Source organism: Mesoplodon densirostris, chromosome 2, assembly GCF_025265405.1.
Source record: "Mesoplodon densirostris isolate mMesDen1 chromosome 2, mMesDen1 primary haplotype, whole genome shotgun sequence".
NCBI classification, from domain to species: Eukaryota; Metazoa; Chordata; class Mammalia; order Artiodactyla; family Ziphiidae; genus Mesoplodon; species Mesoplodon densirostris.
The window spans coordinates 44,193,482-44,211,386 of NC_082662.1; the positions used below are offsets into that span (position 1 = coordinate 44,193,482).

General features: G+C 39.6%; 1 protein-coding gene across 1 annotated transcript in view; it reads right to left on the minus strand.

The window, feature by feature from the left end:
• Nucleotides 1-10,960: 10,960 nt before the first annotated feature.
• The window catches only part of EPS15 (epidermal growth factor receptor pathway substrate 15), a 177,464-nt gene continuing 170,519 nt past the window's right edge, over nucleotides 10,961-17,905 (minus strand). The window contains exons 23-25 of the mRNA XM_060089779.1: nucleotides 17,304-17,466; nucleotides 14,898-15,091; nucleotides 10,961-12,529 (exon numbers count right to left, since the gene is read on the minus strand). Of these exons, the coding sequence (XP_059945762.1) occupies nucleotides 12,383-12,529; nucleotides 14,898-15,091; nucleotides 17,304-17,466 (504 nt within the window). The 3' untranslated portion in view covers nucleotides 10,961-12,382. The remainder of the gene's footprint in view (nucleotides 12,530-14,897; nucleotides 15,092-17,303; nucleotides 17,467-17,905) is intronic.

Consider the following 17,905-nt stretch of genomic DNA (forward strand, 5'->3'; position numbering starts at 1 on the left):
CGGTCGCTTTCCCCGGAGGCCGCCCCCTTGCAGGCGGTCAGAAAGGCCATGGACGCGGGCCGGACTTGGATGGGGGCGCGGGCGGCCCCTCGTGGCGGCTGTGGCGGTAGCGGCGGCTCCGGCGGCAGCACCTGGACGCGTTGGGCGGGGCGGGACCCGTGGCTCCTCCCCGCCGCGGCCGGGCGCCTCCCTGCATAGCAAGGACGTCGGTGTCCCGGGAGCGGACCTGGGGAACCAGAGCAAGACCACTACTGTCCAGAGCCGACGAGACGCATCAGTATTCACAAGGAGAAACTGAGGCCCACCCAGGAAGGCCAGGGATTTGTCCAAGGTCACACAGAGGGCCAGTGGCAGCACCAGGACCGACCCCAGGCCCCTCCACTTCCAGTATAGCGCCCGTCCTCCGTATCGATGGGTGATGGTGTCACCGATGCCTTTCTCACCTGCCTAAGTGCAGAACCTGCCTTGCCAGGGCTGTACCTGGATGGGCTCAAGGGCTTGGGACTGCTCCCAAGTGCAGGGCACAGAGCAGGAGGGGCAGGCAAGGGGGCGGACAGACAGGAAGGAGCTGCTTGGGCCTGGCAGTGGAGGCTGCTGACCAGGCGAGGCACTGGGAGGGGCCCTGTCCACAGACCTCTGATTCCCAGCGGAGAAGGGGAGACAGAGGAGGATGAGCCTGTCTCCAGTTCACACTTTCTTTGAAACCCCGTATTTTGCCTTAGGTCACGTACATTTTTACTTTTTATTTTATTTATTTATTTATTTTTTGCGGTACGCAGGCCTGTCACTGTTGTGGCCTCTCCCGTTGCTCCGGACGCGCAGGCTCAGTGGCCATGGCTCACAGGCCCAGCCGCTCCACGGCATGTGGGATCTTCCCGGACCAGGGCACGAACCCATGTCCCCTGCATCGGCAGGCGGACTCTCAACCACTGCGCCACCAGGGAAGCCCTACTTTTTATTTTAAACAACTAACAAGTAGAAGAATCAGCTCTGGAGCCAGGTGAGCCCCTGGCAGTGCAGTCTAGCAGGCTTCTATGGGAGGCTCAACTAAAGGCAAAGAACAAGGGAGCACCTTGAGGAGGTATTGGAGAAGGATCACTCCGAGGTCCAGTGTGTAGGATGGATTCAGGGATCCCTGGAGACTTCTCTCCATGAGGGAGTGGGGGGGGGGGTTGAACACAGATCAGGAACAGGGGTGCAGTGGGACCACTGCTGTCTCCTTTTGGGCTGGGTCTGTATCCTAGGTCTTGTGCAGCACAAATCACGTGTCAATACATGGTGACTAATTGTAATGTGCCAAGCCCTAAGCCTGGTATTTTACACAAATTCTCATTTAATTTCACCTTATTAAATACTCACCCCCATTTCACAGTTGATGAAACTGAGGTTCAGAGGGGTTAACTGACTTCCCTGAGATCAAGCCTCACACCCAGATCTGTCTGCCCCATCTGCGGCTCCTTCCCAACCCTGCCTGTGGTTTGCAGGTGGGCGGGGCATGGAGCGGGAGTCCTGGGCAAAGCAGAGGGCGGAAGCCTCAAGGATCATCTGGGCTGTTTCTCTCACTTTTCCTTGCTAAGCAGCAGAGAAAATACAACCTTTCCCCCTCTCTCTGAGCACTCATGTCATGGTCTAGGCAGATCAACAAGGGCCCACGAATGCTGCCTACCTGACCACAAAGCTAGAGCTTCCAGATCTGGAAATTCCAGTTCCAGTGCACGCATGGGCGCAAACTCCTCAGCTCACAGAGCTCTGCCCAGTTTGTCAGCACTGGGCACTGCAGATAGCCAACTTCCTCCTAGGCTCCCAGGCATGAATACCACAGGGCCTCAGAAGCCTGGTCTCCTATAGGCCCCGAGCCCAGTCTAATCCTGGGTGGAATGAAAGTCCCACCCAGCCTCCAAGCCCACAACTAACACCGCTTCCTACAGAAAGCCCTCATGTATCTCCCCAGTGGAGGACTACCTCTTCCTCAGAGATTACATTTTTCTCTCAGAGCGTTTAGCACTATATATTTTTTAATCCTTATATTGGTTATCAACGACCATATTAGTCTCACTCTTCAGATTTCTATCTGAAGGTACAGAGAATGTCTCACATTTGTGTCTTCCACACTGTTACACATAGTAGATGTTCGGTGTAGAGAGAATGAAGAAGGACCTAATATTTATCAAGCTTCTACTCAGTGGCAGGCACCATGCTGAGGGCTTTTACATACACTACCTCTGATCTGGGAAACTCTTGTTTTGAGAATATTTGAGTCAGAAGTTTAGAAATGTTCCTGAGATCGAATTAGGAACTGGGGGCAATTCTCTGGCGGTTCAGCGGTTAGGACTCGGTGCTTTCACTGCTGGGGGGTTCAGGTTCAATCCCTGGTCAGGGAACTAAGATTCCCGCAAGCTAAGCGGCACGGCCAAAAAAAAAAAAAAAATTAGGGACTGGGATTCAGTCCAAGGGTTCTCAAATTTCGAGGCTTCTTTCCTGTTCTTTTTCTTTGACATCTGGACATCTTCATCATCATGTTCTTCTTTATCTTCATCACCATCATTTGCTTAGAACTTTGTTAGGCATTATTCTAAACCCTTCACATGTACCGATTCGTTTCATCCTCAAAATAATCCTATCAGGTATGTCCTTTTACAACCCCAATTTTTACAGTTGAGAAAGTGAAGCAGAGGATGAAGCAATCTGCTCAAGACAGCAAAGGCTAGTTAAGTGGCAGGAGCTAGAACTCAACCCAAGCAGCCAGACTAGAGTCTGTATCTCAACCCCAGCCCCAGTCTGCCTGCTACACAAGCTCTTAGAATGCACACAGCATTTATAAACCACTTTCCCAAAGCTTAGCTTACTTTGAATCTCACAACAATCCCAAGGTACAGCAGGTTTTAGTCTTTCCCTTGCTCTGGAGCCAGACTGCCTGGGTTAGAATCTTGGCCTCAACACTTGATAGCTGCCTGTGACTTCAGGCAAGTTACTTAACCTGTCTGTGCTTCCGCTTTCTCATCTGTAAAATGAGGATAATAATAACACCTATCACAAGGGTTGTTGTGAGGACTAAATGAGTTAATGCAAACAAAAGAGAATAGTGTTGGACACAGTGTCTGTGATAGTTTTATCCAGAATCAGTGGGGAACATTTAGTATCAATAAACTTTCAAGATAACTGAAGTTTATTCCCTTAATTTAATCTTATATAGACATTATCCTAAAATATTTTCCTTTTCTGTCTTCTTAAACACAGACATGACAGCTCTTACTTGGTGAGTATCTGCCACATAACAGGAATGAAGACTTTATATCCATCATCTTTAATCCTCACAACAACCCTGCCTGGCAAGGACGTCGGTGTCCCACGAGCAGACCTGAGTAATCAGGGCAAGACCACTACCGTCCAGAGCCGTCGAGACTCATCAGTATTCACAGGGAGAAACTGAGGCCCACCCAGGACAGCCAAGGATTTGTTCAAGGTCACACAGAGGGCCAGTGGCAGCACCAGGACCGCAACCTGTGAGCCACCTGTGAGGGCAACTCAGGTGAGCTGGAACTCAGGTGGGCTGGGAGTCAGGTTTGGGCAGCTACGTCTCCCCTCAGTAGTGCTGTTCATGCACCTGATGCTCCCCAACACTGGTCCACTGAGGATCAGAGAGGTTAAGGGATTTACCCAGAGTCACACAGCTAGCAAACAGTAAGGCCAGGGACCTTCTCAGGAAGCTGCGATGCATCAGGGTTTTCTTTGAGAACATTAGTTCTTGCTTAGGGCCTGAGGTTGCTCTGTTTGATCTCTGTTGATGCTTAGGCTCAAAGGGCTGCTTTTAAGGCCAGGGATGCAAAAGGCAGCCTGGTGTGCTGGAAGAGTAGGTCTCAGAGCCAAGGCACCTGGGCTGAGGTCTTGGCCAAGTCACTTCCGTCTCTATATACCTCATGTTATCTATCTGTTTTAGTGTTGTTAAGTAGGGTAACGTATACTAAGCGCCTTAGTGCCAGGCTCAGAGAATTTCCTCAGCAAGCGTCAGCTATTTTTCCTTGTCTTTTCCTTTTTACAAAATAACTCAGTCCTCTCAAGTTTTGACTCTAGAGGAAACAGAAAGGAGAGGCTGAAACTAAGCCCTTAGGTCTTGGGCAACTGAACACATTCCATACACTTATTGCAGTGGGGAAGAAAAACAGGTGGGGTCTTCCAGCAAAGACACACCTTCCCTCCACGAGATAATCCTTTACATTAATAACCCATATACACAACAGTAGGACCCACATTTCTTACTTGAAAAGAGATAATTTAAAAAATCAGTGGCTTTCTTTTATCTTGTGACCCAGTATGTATTCAGTAACAAATTCTGTTTCATGATTTTTAAAATGCTGATCAGTAACATACTGAAAAATCTACAAATGAAATACAAGGTTTGCTTCAACATGACATGAAAGGGAAGTGTGTAGGAATATAGATAAAATAAGATTGGATGTGAACTGGTATTTATTGAAGCTGATTATTGGTACATGAGTGTTCATTCTGCTTTACAGGCATACCTCATTTTATTGTGCTTTGCTTCACTGCGCTTTGCAGATACTGCATTTTTAACAAATTAAAGGTTTGTGGCAACCCTGCATTGAGCAAGTCTATTGGCACAATTTTTCTATAGCATTTGCTCACTTTATGTCTCTGTGTCACCGTTTGGTAATTTTTTTTTGAATTTTTGAATTTTTATTTTTTTACACAGCAGGCTCTTATTAGCTATCCATTTTAGACATATTAGTATATATGGTAATTCTTGGAATATCAAACGTTTCATTATTATTACACTTGTTATGGTGATCTGTGATCAGGGATCTTCAATGTAACTACTGTAATTATTTTGGCATTTTTAAAGCAATAAAGTATTTTTAAATTAAAGTAGGTACATTATTTTCTTAGACATAATGCTACTGCACACTTAACAGACTACAATGTAGTGTAAACACAACTTTTATATGCACTGGGAAACGTGTGACTCACTTTATTGTGATATTCACTTTACTGCGATGGTCTGGGACTGAACACGCACTATCTCCAAGGTACGCCTGTACTACTCTGGTTACATTTTTTCCATGTTGCTCGATTTACTAAACTGATTTCACAACCCAACTAAGGATTTACAACCTACTTATTGAAAAACATCAAGTTAGAGAGTAAAATTATGCACATCCCCAAAGAATTCCATATGCTACAATCATATTAGAGTGCCTTTATTTCCTTAAGGTAGCATTTTCTCAAGATTCGTTTAAAGAGGAAAAAAAAAAAACCCAGCTTACATGTTCAAGCCATTACTGATTAAATATCAATCAGAAATTAAGGTTATGAAGGAAAAGCTTTCTAAGGGGTTAGGATTTTAACCTGAATGTGATGGGAATCAGTGGCATGTTTTATTACAGGAGTGATAGGGCAGATTTCGATTCTAGAAGAATCTGACTGCAACACGGAAGATGTTCTGGAAGCAGAGAGAAAGAGATTGGCGGCAAGGAGATTAGGAAGCTTTGGCAAAAGCCTGAAGAGAGATGATGAAGACCTGAATTGGGGGAGCGGCACTGGGGATGGAGAGGAAAGATTTGAGAGATACTTAAAAGGCAGAATTGTTAGGTCATGTTGACGGTTTGGCGGAGAATGAGTCAGGGAGAAGGCCTGGCACATATACACTCAATAAATGACATCATCAATGAAAGGGTGAAGTCAGAGCCCAGGGAGTGAGATGTTTCACTAAGAACTCATAAACTGGGGAAAGTCTGCCTTAGAAGGAGTTAAATACAGAGTCTACATACATGATGAAAGCAAAGATATGCAGAGTCACCCCTAAGAGACTTTATAGCTACCCAACCAGCCAAACCAGACTGTAACCTGATCAAACATATTAGTCTAAAAAATGTGTTCATCAGAGGGGCCAGGCAGCCCTGGCTACAGAGAGTGAAGAAGCTCACAGGTAGGAGGCATCCAAGCACTGGCAGGGAGAAGGAGTCTTATTCAACCAATTGTGAGCACTTCAAGCCCTACAGCAACTTCTGGAAACTGACATTTTGGTCTTTACATCAGTCCCTGTGAACTTGCTTAATGGGAGCTTTGTCTCTCTTCTACTGATGAAAATCAGGTTTCTAAACTTGAAGGTCAGACCTTGGATAAGGTTGAATTCACTAAGTAATGAATGTCACTTAAATGAGGCTCCCTGGGAGACTGTCTGGCAGCCTTTTTCAGTCAACAGAGCTCTGACATCAAATGATGTGGCCTTGTGAAAGCTGTGTTTTTATGGTTATTGTTTTGTTTTAATTTTGACAGTTTCCATCTACACTTTTACTAATGCTAGGAGCAGAATACTGTGTCCTAGGGACACCTCGTCTGGGAAGCCTTCCCCAGTCCTCTCAGCCAGAACTATTCTCTCCTTCCTCTGGGTGTCCCAGCACTCCTATCATAATCTTCAATGTGCAGTGTTGTGAAATTAACTGTAAGTAATGTCTATCTCCTCCACTATACCACTGATGGCCTCATATGAGTTTTCTCTGTCTCTGACCCAGCACAGTACCCAGAACACAATACACCTTAGCAAAGGTGAACGGAATGATAATGGTCTTCTCTGTGCATTCCCAAAACTCAGATGATAAAGGGCTTTCTGGCAGTAAGAGGTACAATATTGAGCCATACATCAAAAGTATTTTAATATAAGTTTTCTTCAGTAGAGCAGAGTGATTAAGCATGGGTTCTGGATCTAGACTGACTGGGTTTGAATCCTGGCTCTGACACTTTTTAGCTCTGTGATTTGGGCAAGTTGTTTAACCTTTTTGTACCTCAGCTTTCTCATCTGTAAACTGCAAATAACAGTAACTAACTTAAAGGATTGTTATGAACATTAAAATGAATCAGCATATAGATCTTCCTTGACTTATGATGGGGTTATATCCCCATAAACCCATCATAAATTGAAAATATCATAAGTCAGAAATGCATTTAATACAGCTAAGCTACCACATCAGAGCTTAGTGTACTCTACCTTAAACATACTCAGAACACTTAACATTAACCTGCAGGTGGGCAAAATCACCTAATGGAAAGCCTATTTTATAATAACTTGTTGACTCTCTCATGTAACTTACTGAATATTGTAGTAAAAGTGAAAAACAGAACAGTTGTCTGGGTACTGGGTGGCTGTAAGTGTACTGGATGTTCACCCTTGTGATCGTGCAGCTAACTGGGAGCTGTGGCTGCTGCCCAGCATCATGAGAGAGGATTGTACAGCACATTGCTGGCCTGGGAAAAGAGCAAAATTCAAAAGTCAAGGTATGTTTCCTACTGAATATATTACTTTTGCACCATCATAAAGTAAAAAAATCATAAGTCGAACCATCATTAAGTTGGGGACTGTATATTAAAGTGTTTCAAATAGTACTGGCACATAGTAAGTGCTGTTAGCCTGTAATTATTATTTTTAAAAACTCTCTTTATCCACAAGAAAGATTAGAGGTGCTTTACACTATGAAGCAGAAGCGACAGGTCAAGTACAGAATGACAAGGTGTAACAGCACCGCAAACTAAATGAGTACATCTAATAAGACGTGCAGGAGAACAGAGAGACCTGGAAGTCAGTCCCTATTCTAGTGGTTCTCAAAGCGAGGTCCCCGGGCCAGCAACATCAGCATTATCTGGGAACTTGTCAGAAATTCAGATTCTTAGGTCCCACTCTAGACCTACTGAAATCACAAACTTTGGGGATGGGGTCCACAATCTGTACTTTAACAAGCCCTCCAGGTGATCCTGATGCTTGCTGAAGTTTGCAACCACTCCCTTCCCCTCACCACCCATATCTAATCAGACTCTAAGGCCTGATAATTCTCTTAAATCAATCCCCTTTTCTCGGGCCTCAGCCACAGCCATATTTTAGGTACCTACCATTTCACCTGAATGACTCCATCAGCCTTCACCTGCTCTCCCTGCCTTACCTGGTTTCCTTCTAAAGCAATCCTCCAAATCACTACCAGTGAGAACTTTCTTACACACAAACACAAATATTTCACTCTTTTGCCCACAAACCTACTCTAGTTACACTGAACTACTTCAATACTTGCTGTTTGCTAGCACACTATGTCATGTGCTAGCACACTATGTCGTGTCCTACCACTTTTTCTTTATACAACCATGGCCTCTGCCTAGAATGCCCTGTCCCTGCATCTGTGTGGCAAACTCTCCAAAATCTACTCTTTGCTTTTTTTTTTTTTTTTTTGCAGTACGCAGGCCTCTCACTGTTGTGGCCTCTCCTGTTGTGGAGCACAGGCTCTGGAGGCGCAGGCTCAGCGGCCATGGCTCATGGGCCCAGCCGCTCCACGGCATGTGGGATCCTCCCGGACCGGGGCACGAACCCGTGTCCCCTGCATTGGCAGGCGGACTCTCAACCACCACGCCACCAGGGAAGCCCCTTTGCCTACCTTTTAATGTATTCTTTCCAGAGCTCTGCCAGCACTAATAAATTATTTTTTGTTTTTGCCAGCTTTTGTGGTTTTAAAATTTGTATTTCTTTAATAAAAGAAAGGTTGGCTATCTCCCCTATGTTCCGATTTATCATTTATCATAATATTGGTAACTTACAATGGTTGAGTGCTTTCATGTGTCAAAAACTGTTCTAAATCCTGGTAAAGATTAAATATGAAAATGAATTAGGAAGTGTTTTATAAGATGCCACGTGCTATGTAGTAGGTTTATTTCATTAATCCTCAAGAGCAGAGATTACATGGATTATTCTATTTATGATAGTTCTCCTCTGGCTTCTCACCTTTAACAGGAATAGAAAGCAGTCGTCAAAATGGTAGAGCCAGTCTCCTGGGTTCAAATTCCAGCTCTGTCACTTACTAGCTACATAACTGTGGCCTAATTAGGGCACCTCCTCTGTAAAATGGAGACAAAAATAGTACCTATACATTACAGGGTTACTTTTCTAAGGATGAAATGAAATAATATACGTAAAGCACTAAGGATTCTGCCTGAAGCTTAATATATGTTATCTGTTATTATTTATCATGCCCTGTTCCTAGCATTTCCTATAGGCAATATTTTTTTCACACAAAAGGAGACAAAGCACGGTAAACTGGAAAGAGTATCATGTTTTACAATCAGAGAGACCAGAGTTCAATTCCTGGCTCATCTACTTATTAGCAGTATTATCTGAAGCATATTATTTTAACTTTTTTTTTGTTGTTGTTGTTGTTATTATTTTTGAGGTACGTGGGCCTCTCACTGTTGTGGCCTCTTCCATTGCGGAGCACAGGCTACGGACGTGCAGGCTAAGTGGCCATGGCTCACGGGCCCAGCCGCTCCGCGGCATGTGGGATCTTCCCAGACCAGGGCATGAACCCGTGTCCCCTGCATCGGCAGGCGGACTCTCAACCACTGCGCCACCAGGGAAGCCCTATTTTAACTTTTTTGAGCTTCATTTTTCCTATTTCTAAAACAGGCGATAATAATAGTACTACTTAGGGCTTCTGTGAAGATTAAACAAGAAGACACACATAAAGTGCTTAGGTACAGTGCATTCAATAACCAATAGCTATTTTCACTATTAATAATAACATGGCTGCATTTGTTTGATTAAAATAAATAATATTAAAAAGCTTTCAAACTCAAATCATTCAGAACAATCCTGTGAGTTGGGTATTACGATGTTCATTAGAAGAGGTAAATGAGGCTCAGGGAGGCTAAGTAACTTTGTCAAAGTCATCTTTCCTAAAAATGGCAGACCAGGGTTGTCTGAATTTTTCACACCACAGTGCCCTCCTAAAGTCCATGTCACAAATCCTCATTCAACAAATATATACACACCACCCACGTTTCAGGCACTGTCTCTATGCATACCCGTTTCCTATCTTTCTTTCAAAAAAACAGGACATGTCAACTAAAAAATAGTTAACATTTATTGAGTATTTTATTCTATACCAGGTACTGTCTCAAGCACTTTACACATATTAATCTGTGCTGATTGTATGCCTACCCCTCCTTGGACACAGCATGGACATAACAGAGAACCGTGCAAAACTCCATTTCAGATAGGATGTATGGATAGTATGGTTTATTATAACTTAAAGTTTATTGTTCTCATAATTACAGGCTACAGTTTAGAAGTTTGAAACATAAGAGAAAATTCTATAAAGAGAACTCAAATAAACCTGAACAAGTAGGAAGAAGATGGTTAAAACTTCGTAAGTAGTGTCACTTAGCTCTCAGGAATACTTATCTGTCCTTTTCAAGCACAGGCTCTGGAGCCAGAGTCAACAACATAAAATATAATCATAAATGACTCTAAGACATTCATCCTACACAAGTGAGCATGGAGATTATATATATATATATATATATATATATATATATATATATATATATATATGTGTGTGTATATATATATATATGTATATAATATATACATACTTTAATATTATATTGGTCCACTGAGTATACATATTTTAATAAAAGATAAGAATCTATGTAATCCAGTTAAACACACATAAGATTAAGGTATACTTATTACATCGAAAGTTGGTGTTTATAAGTTACAGATATTTAGTACTTTCCAGAGTGTTCTTTTAATTAAAAAAAATATTTTAAAACCATTTCAAACATCTGTTCATTTTCCCAGTGCAAAAGAAGGTTGTTCAAGTCAACTTACCTTGTTCCTAAAGTGTAAGGAGAAGAAAAAAACCCAAAACTCACTACCATTCACAACTCCCAATACTACTTTCTCAATCAACTTTTGCAGTACATCCTTATAACTGGATTAGTTTATCAAAATTAAACCCTTGTGATTATGATTCAGCCCTTACTTCATATGTATGACTTTTATGCTGAAATGTTTTAATCTATAAAAGTAGAAAAAAGCTAGCAGTGCAAGAAAGTGGTTCAAATTTATTTCAAACTGCAGCAATCCAATTGTGTGTGGAGAGAAAAAAAGCACCATTTCAAGATGAAATGAACTGGATACTTTGGAATTTATTCATAGGCTAGGCAACAAGTTACTCTGATTAACACAGATCAATACCACCTTGACTTGGTAACCACAGAGATATTTAATTAGTTTTTAGGTGCATTTTCCTTTATCTTGGTTTTCAATACATTATCTAAATCACTGATTCATGTTAAAAAAATTAAGATTACAATTTACAGCCTACTTCACAGTCCATTTTAAATTCAGCTTGTCTGCTAGGTCAATTTTATAGGAGATAGGCTTTTAACACATAAAGAGCTTCGATAATTTGGCAGGTCTCTTCTCTCCCAATTAAAAAACACAAAATTTTTTTGCTAGCCTGCCAATTTTGTAGGTGAAAAACACAAAGAGAATAAACTATTTTAATCCACAAAAATGGACAAAAAGCAATAATATGATTTAATACATGTCACTTTTTTCAGTTGTATTCAGTGAATGTTTTTACATTTCAAGTAACTGAACCTTCATTAAAGAAAATATATATATATATGTATACAAAAAGTTAAAGTACCTTCCAGTTCTAGCTTGCTAAAGTTTCTTCTGCAAAAGTAGAAAAATAAACCTACCATGAACTAAAGAGGACAGTGCCATGGCAGTGGCAGAATGGCTGCCAGGTAAAGATTTTTGCTTACCTTATATTGATGGGTATATTTTAAGTGGTAATTTTTCTCCACTCTCTAGTGCTTAAAATTATGGAGAGGTATGTGTTTATCTAAAATTCCCTAGGTCCAGAGAAGAAAATTTTAAATATATTTCACACATGAAGCTTTAAAGTTTTTATTTAGGAAAAGATTGAGTCTGAAGCTATAATGGTTCAATCTAAAGCATCCCTTTTTCGATAGTGGAGTCAATTTATGCAAAATCTTTTTTCTTGTCTATGAAAATCAAATTGAACAGTATTTTGATTATAAGGAAATACAAACATGTACTTTAAACTAGCCAATTTGCTCTATCATAAAAGAAATAGGATGTTCTTTCCCTTCTCCTCTTTCAACCATTCAAATTAGGGGAGAATACTGGCAACTTTAAGAACCCCACTGGCTATCATCAGAGTAACTACAGAACAAGGGTAGCAAAGGGATGAAACTATTTCTCTATATTCCAGAAGGCAGAAGCTTGGGTGCTCTAGCTTTCCAAGTAAAAGTAGCACAGGCAGGCAAAAGCTCACATTAAATGCACACCAGAACGGGGGCCTAGGTGAAGTTATCTGGATTACCGCTTTTACAGGGGGAAAAAAAGGACAAATCTGAAATGGAGTTTAAAAAAAACAAAAACTTTTGTCACATTTACAGGAATCTCAAACCTTTTGTATTCCCATGCTCATAGGTAGTTTTGATACACACTGTAAATAGCTTCAGTATTCAGGAAGAAGAGTGTTGTGTGATTGACAAAGAACAGGAAAATTCTTCATGCTTCTGATATTTCAGATTTGCTGAGTGCAATAGCCAGTTCTAAGTCTTCTTGCTCTTGCTGATTCAGTCGGGCAAGCCTCTGCTCTTCCTCTCTCTCACTTTCCCTCTTGGCCCACTCAATCATATCTTCTTCAGAGGGATACTGCCATTTAAAAGACAAATGAACAAACGAATAAATTCATGAGCAGAACAAACACAAGAAGGAAAAAGAACTTTTGCGAAATGATATTTAACTATTTGTTTCACCTTCTGAAGGACTCTGTAAATAGTCCTGTTACTTGTTAATTTTTTTTCTGAAAACACATTTAATCAGTTATTAAAATATGATTTAATCTTAAAAATTAATGCAGTCTACAGATAGTCTATAAAACTGAACATTAAAACATCATTTTTTTTAAAAAGTGGAAATTCTTAAGGTGAATCAGGAGATTTAAAAACAGGAGAGGGCTAGCATTTTTATCTAATGTGAAACATTTACTACTTCAACTTCAGTGAGTATCCTCACATGATAAATCATTTTCAACTTAATCCCACTGGTGATTTCCTACCTTATCCTAGCCCTTCAGGTACAGAAAAATTATGAAGCAAAGAATATCTATACATACATAAATTTTGTTATACATAAAATAAGAGTACTGGATATACTAAATAAGATGTGAACCTAATCATTTTTTTAATGTATTATAAAGATTTCAGTAGATATCGAGAACTTTTTGACCTAGTCTAAATAAAACCTTAATGCTGGTAATTATTAAGTCAAGGAAATACACTTATCCACCCGAAAGAGCAACCGTGGCAGATACTAAATAAAAAAATTCTACCCAGTTTCAAGTCCTGTCATATAGAAGAATACCATAATAGGATGAATACCATAATAGGATGAATACCATAATAGGATGAAGTGAAAGAAACTGTCAGGCTTTTTGAAAATGGTAGTTTTTTCCCTAGGGAATTAGAGGGCCTTTGAAACTTATAATACTTAACAAATCTTTCATAATTAAAAAAAGAAGACATTTTTATTATGAGCTGCTTAATATTATACTATACTGAGATTCTGGAATATGAAATAAGCAAAATGCCTTAGCTATTGTTCAAGACTCATTCCAACCAGGTTTTGACTTGCTGAAATCATATTTAAGATATTAAATGCCACTAACTGCCAGAAGGTTATTTTATATTAAGAGGATTATACTAAGAAGAGTAATTCTGGATTCTCTGCTTGAAACAACTCAAATTCCATCTAATAAAAGGCAGTATAATTCTGACACTCTCCGTTTTCCAGTATTCAAAATACTGATTCCTATTCTGCTCCTTTACATTCAGAGGAAGCCACTGAAACTTAAGAGTACAGATTCAAAAGTTGGGTAGCTGAGACTAATTCTGTCTGCCTTAGTTGCATACAGATTCCTGCCTACCTCCTTTCTAACTAGAAATGGCTGCAGGGATAAAGTGACAGGTTGAGGGACCCAACGCTACACTGACGGAGACATTAGGCAGATTGTGGTCAGAGTCACCTGGCCACTAGATCTCTTATTTCTAAAATCATCTCAAGTGCTTAAGGTATTAAGTAGAGGAAAATTGCTTTGTTATAAAATAGACAGCGATAATGAAGGTCATTCTACCTGAAAAAACATCTGGGAAAATGAAACACTGTTAGTTACTCTAAGAATTAAAAACAAAACAAAACAAAACAAGCCTTGTTTTTATGTAAATAATGATGGAACACGTGTCATTGCTTAATGTCCGTCCCTCCAGAGTGACACTTTAAGTTGGTTGTCCCATTTCTGTGATCTTATAGACCCTGCCTATGGTCTTGTCACAGCATTCTTCTATTTATTGTCTTTACTGGTCTGCCTATGTTAGTCAGCTCTGGGAGGATGCAGAGTAAATATGGAATGCTAGTGAATTAGAGCCACCCAAATAATTAAAGATTGTTTAGCTATTAACAATCATATTTATTTAATAAAACCAACATTTACTTTTTAGGAACACTATTATATGAAACCAGAGTTTTATTTTCAATTCAAAGAATTCCTGGCCCTATCCTCTCATAGTTGTTGACTGGTCTCCAGAAATCATCAAGGCTTTATACGCAAACACACAAACACAGTTACAAATACACAAACTCATTATTGGCATTATTCATCCAGAGGGCAGAGAGCAAATGACTCTCTAATGGCCCATCATCCATAACAATTTGCAAAATAATAACTGTGAGAATTTTATTTATATTGTTTACCAAGATCAAGAGAAGGGTTTTGCAAAACAACTGGTATATATCCCAAGAATTAAGACTACAAAAATCATTTGAGCAATGAAATACTTTTAGAACCAGCAAACAGAATCAAACAGAGATTTTTTGGTTGGGGGAAGAATAAAGATCATTTTTAACATGTTGGTAAATTTAGTTGAACTAATGCAAATTTGGCAAACTCCAAATTAATCTTTGAAAACTCTTTAAACTGTAAATGGAAAGATTTCCCCCCAAACAGCCCATTCACAGTACTTACAGCACTGAAGTTAGCAAAATTGCTTGGGTTAGCCTCTTTACTGGTAGTGGTAGTAGTAGAAGAAGAAGAAGTGAATGGATCACAAAACATATCAGGATCTTTTTCTTTGGGGCTATCATTGCCTGGGAAAGGCTGAAATGGATCATTCAGTTTAAAGGGATCAGAAGAATCCAATTTGTTGATGGGTCTTTTCCCTGGATCAAAATCATTACAATTAACTCAACCAGCAAATATGGCAAACACAAACACACAAGAACATGAACACAGGGAGCATTAAAGAGCTGGGGGTGGGGAATGGGGGTCAGTACCTCAAACACATTCTTAATATGGTCTTAAACTATCACAACCAACACTCTGTCCTCAAATTTTCACATACAACCTCTCAAATACATTCTAGCTCTATGTAGCTAAGTGGAAAAATAGCAAAGAAGGGGGGAAATGGGCCGGGAATCTTATCTGCCCAGAGAGTTGACCTTCTCTTCTCTAAAGCAGCATGTTCCCAAGAAAAGAGAGAGGAATGGACAAAACAGCAGGAGAATGACGAAGAATCATGACAAAAACGGCCTCTGCTGTGATAACCTCTGCCTGATACAGTTATCCACTAGTGGCAGGAAGGGCAAATGAGCTTTGAAAAATGCTAATATTCTTCTGATTTTCCTCTGGATCTATATGTAACACCTGGGAGCATGAAATTAAAAACTACCTTGGCAAAGCCCACCTATTTCTTGCTATTACAATATTTCAAACTGAAGAATAAAGAGAATGCTTTGAAGCCCAGGCCCTAAATCTTTGTGGCTGCTGATCAACTAAATCTTTTACCAAACAGCATACTGTTACTCATTAATTCAGCACCATTTTCAAACAATTTTTCTAATTTTAAAGACTTAAACTCAGTACTTCCTGAAGAAAGGATAATAAGAACAGGTGCTAAAATATCTTCAAATATATATATATTTTCCTAAAGATGTGTTAAGCTGGTAAGAGCAATCATAACAACAGATTCTTTCTGGCACTGTAGCAGCTTACAAAAGGTGTTCACATCTTATATCTCAAAGGATCTTTCCACAATCCTGTGAAGGTAGGCAACATTAGAATTAATGCCACCATCTAATAACTCAGATAGCTGAGGTTCAGACATATGAAGTCACACACTCAAGATCATAGAGCTAGTCAGAGAATATCCAGAATTAGAACCCAGATCTTTAAGCTGCAGTTCAACAAACCATCTTTCTTTCCTTGATTTTTCTACAGTGATATATACTCACTTTGCTGAAGTCTTAGGTTTAGTTACAGCACTAGTATATTAGTTTACTTAGGATTTTAAAAATAACCTCACTATTGGCACCTTACTGGTATAAAACTTAAATGAGCAAATTAACTATCATTTTTTAAAATATATTCTGACAACCTTACTCTCTAGTGATATATAATACAGGCTACTTTTCCTTAAAAGATAAAAATAACTTGTTCACCTGATTTTTCAACAGGTAGCTGGGTATTAACAATTTTATTTGCAATTCTTTAAATCAAAGAAAAAAAATCTGCCCAAGAAATACCATAGGGAGGCTATTATGAAAAGGCAAGAATAATATTCCAGAACTACTGAGGCTGAAACTTTACCACAGAATGATTTATGGTTAAAACAATAACGTACCAGATGTGCCTTCTCACAAGCAGCACTACAACTATTCAGGGGATTGCCTTTTTACCACTTCTCATGAACTTTATTATCTTCATTAAAAACAAACAAACAAAACCCCTTTCTTTTGTATAGTGCGAAACAAACAAACAAAAAAACAAGAATAGTAAGAATTTGTTTCTAGACCAAAAACATCACTTTTATAAAATAAAGCAGTCTCTTATTAAGTCAAGTAAAATAATATTTTCCTTCAAGAAAAACAATACTTTCTTTTAAAATTCTGATACCGAAAAGCTGAATTCTGGATACCAAAAAGGCCATATATTTTCACATTAAAGGACTTAAGGAAGACTTCACATTTAGCAGGAAAAAGAAAGGGACTTCAAATTAATCTTCGCTTACAGAAATTTATTAAAATACCAAAGCGCAGGAAACTGTTGCTCAAATGGTAATCAATGAGCTTCCAAAAAGTAAGAGATTTCGTTGGTACTTTCCTTTTTTCATTTACTGCCTCTCTAAAATGATTTAAAGAGAAATTAGCTCTTGCTATAAAAATAGTTCATGACAGTTACACAGGCTGGCTTCTTAGGCACATAACTGTAATTCTGCATTAAGGTCAGAACAGATGATAGCAGCAGGCTTCTGCTGTGTTTTTGGACTTGTTTTGTTTAAGGCCCTTTATATAAAGTCTACAAATAAGACCCACACAATACTTTTCAGAAAGAAAAAGGAAGTAGTTGATTTAGGAAAGGTATCAACTCTCATACCAGGTGGTGGTGGGCAGGGTCTTGTAGGAGTTCCAATCTTTGGTGGCAGTGCTGGGGGTACATCTTCATTTTTGATGGATGTTTCCTCAAGCATATTTTTTGTAATGACCATATTGCTGATGGAGCTTGATGTGGCTGAACTAAAAGGATCTTCATTGTTGACCTTTGTTTGAAAAGAAATTACTCATGGTTATATATATTATGCCAACCAAACTGTACGCGGTTATGGAGCATTTGGAAGAGTGATCTTCAGTATTACGCAGCTTTAGCACTAACATTTTAACCTTTGCATTCAGAACAACAATGGAAAAAAAATTTTTAATTGTTCTATATGAGTAGTGATTGTAACATCACTACTTATTAAGAGCAACAGATCGTACCAAAACAAGCCAGCTCTGGATTAAAGGTTTATTAAGATTCAGGTGATACAAAACCATTGAGGCCCTTTATAAAGGGACTAATATATTTTTCCTCAAGTGAATATCTGATCCAAACGATAAAGGAAAAAATACCAATTCCACACTTGCCAATGCACTTAAATATAGGAAAGATTTAATACTAAAGTCAAAGAAAATGGCATCTTAAAAAACATCAAAGACAAC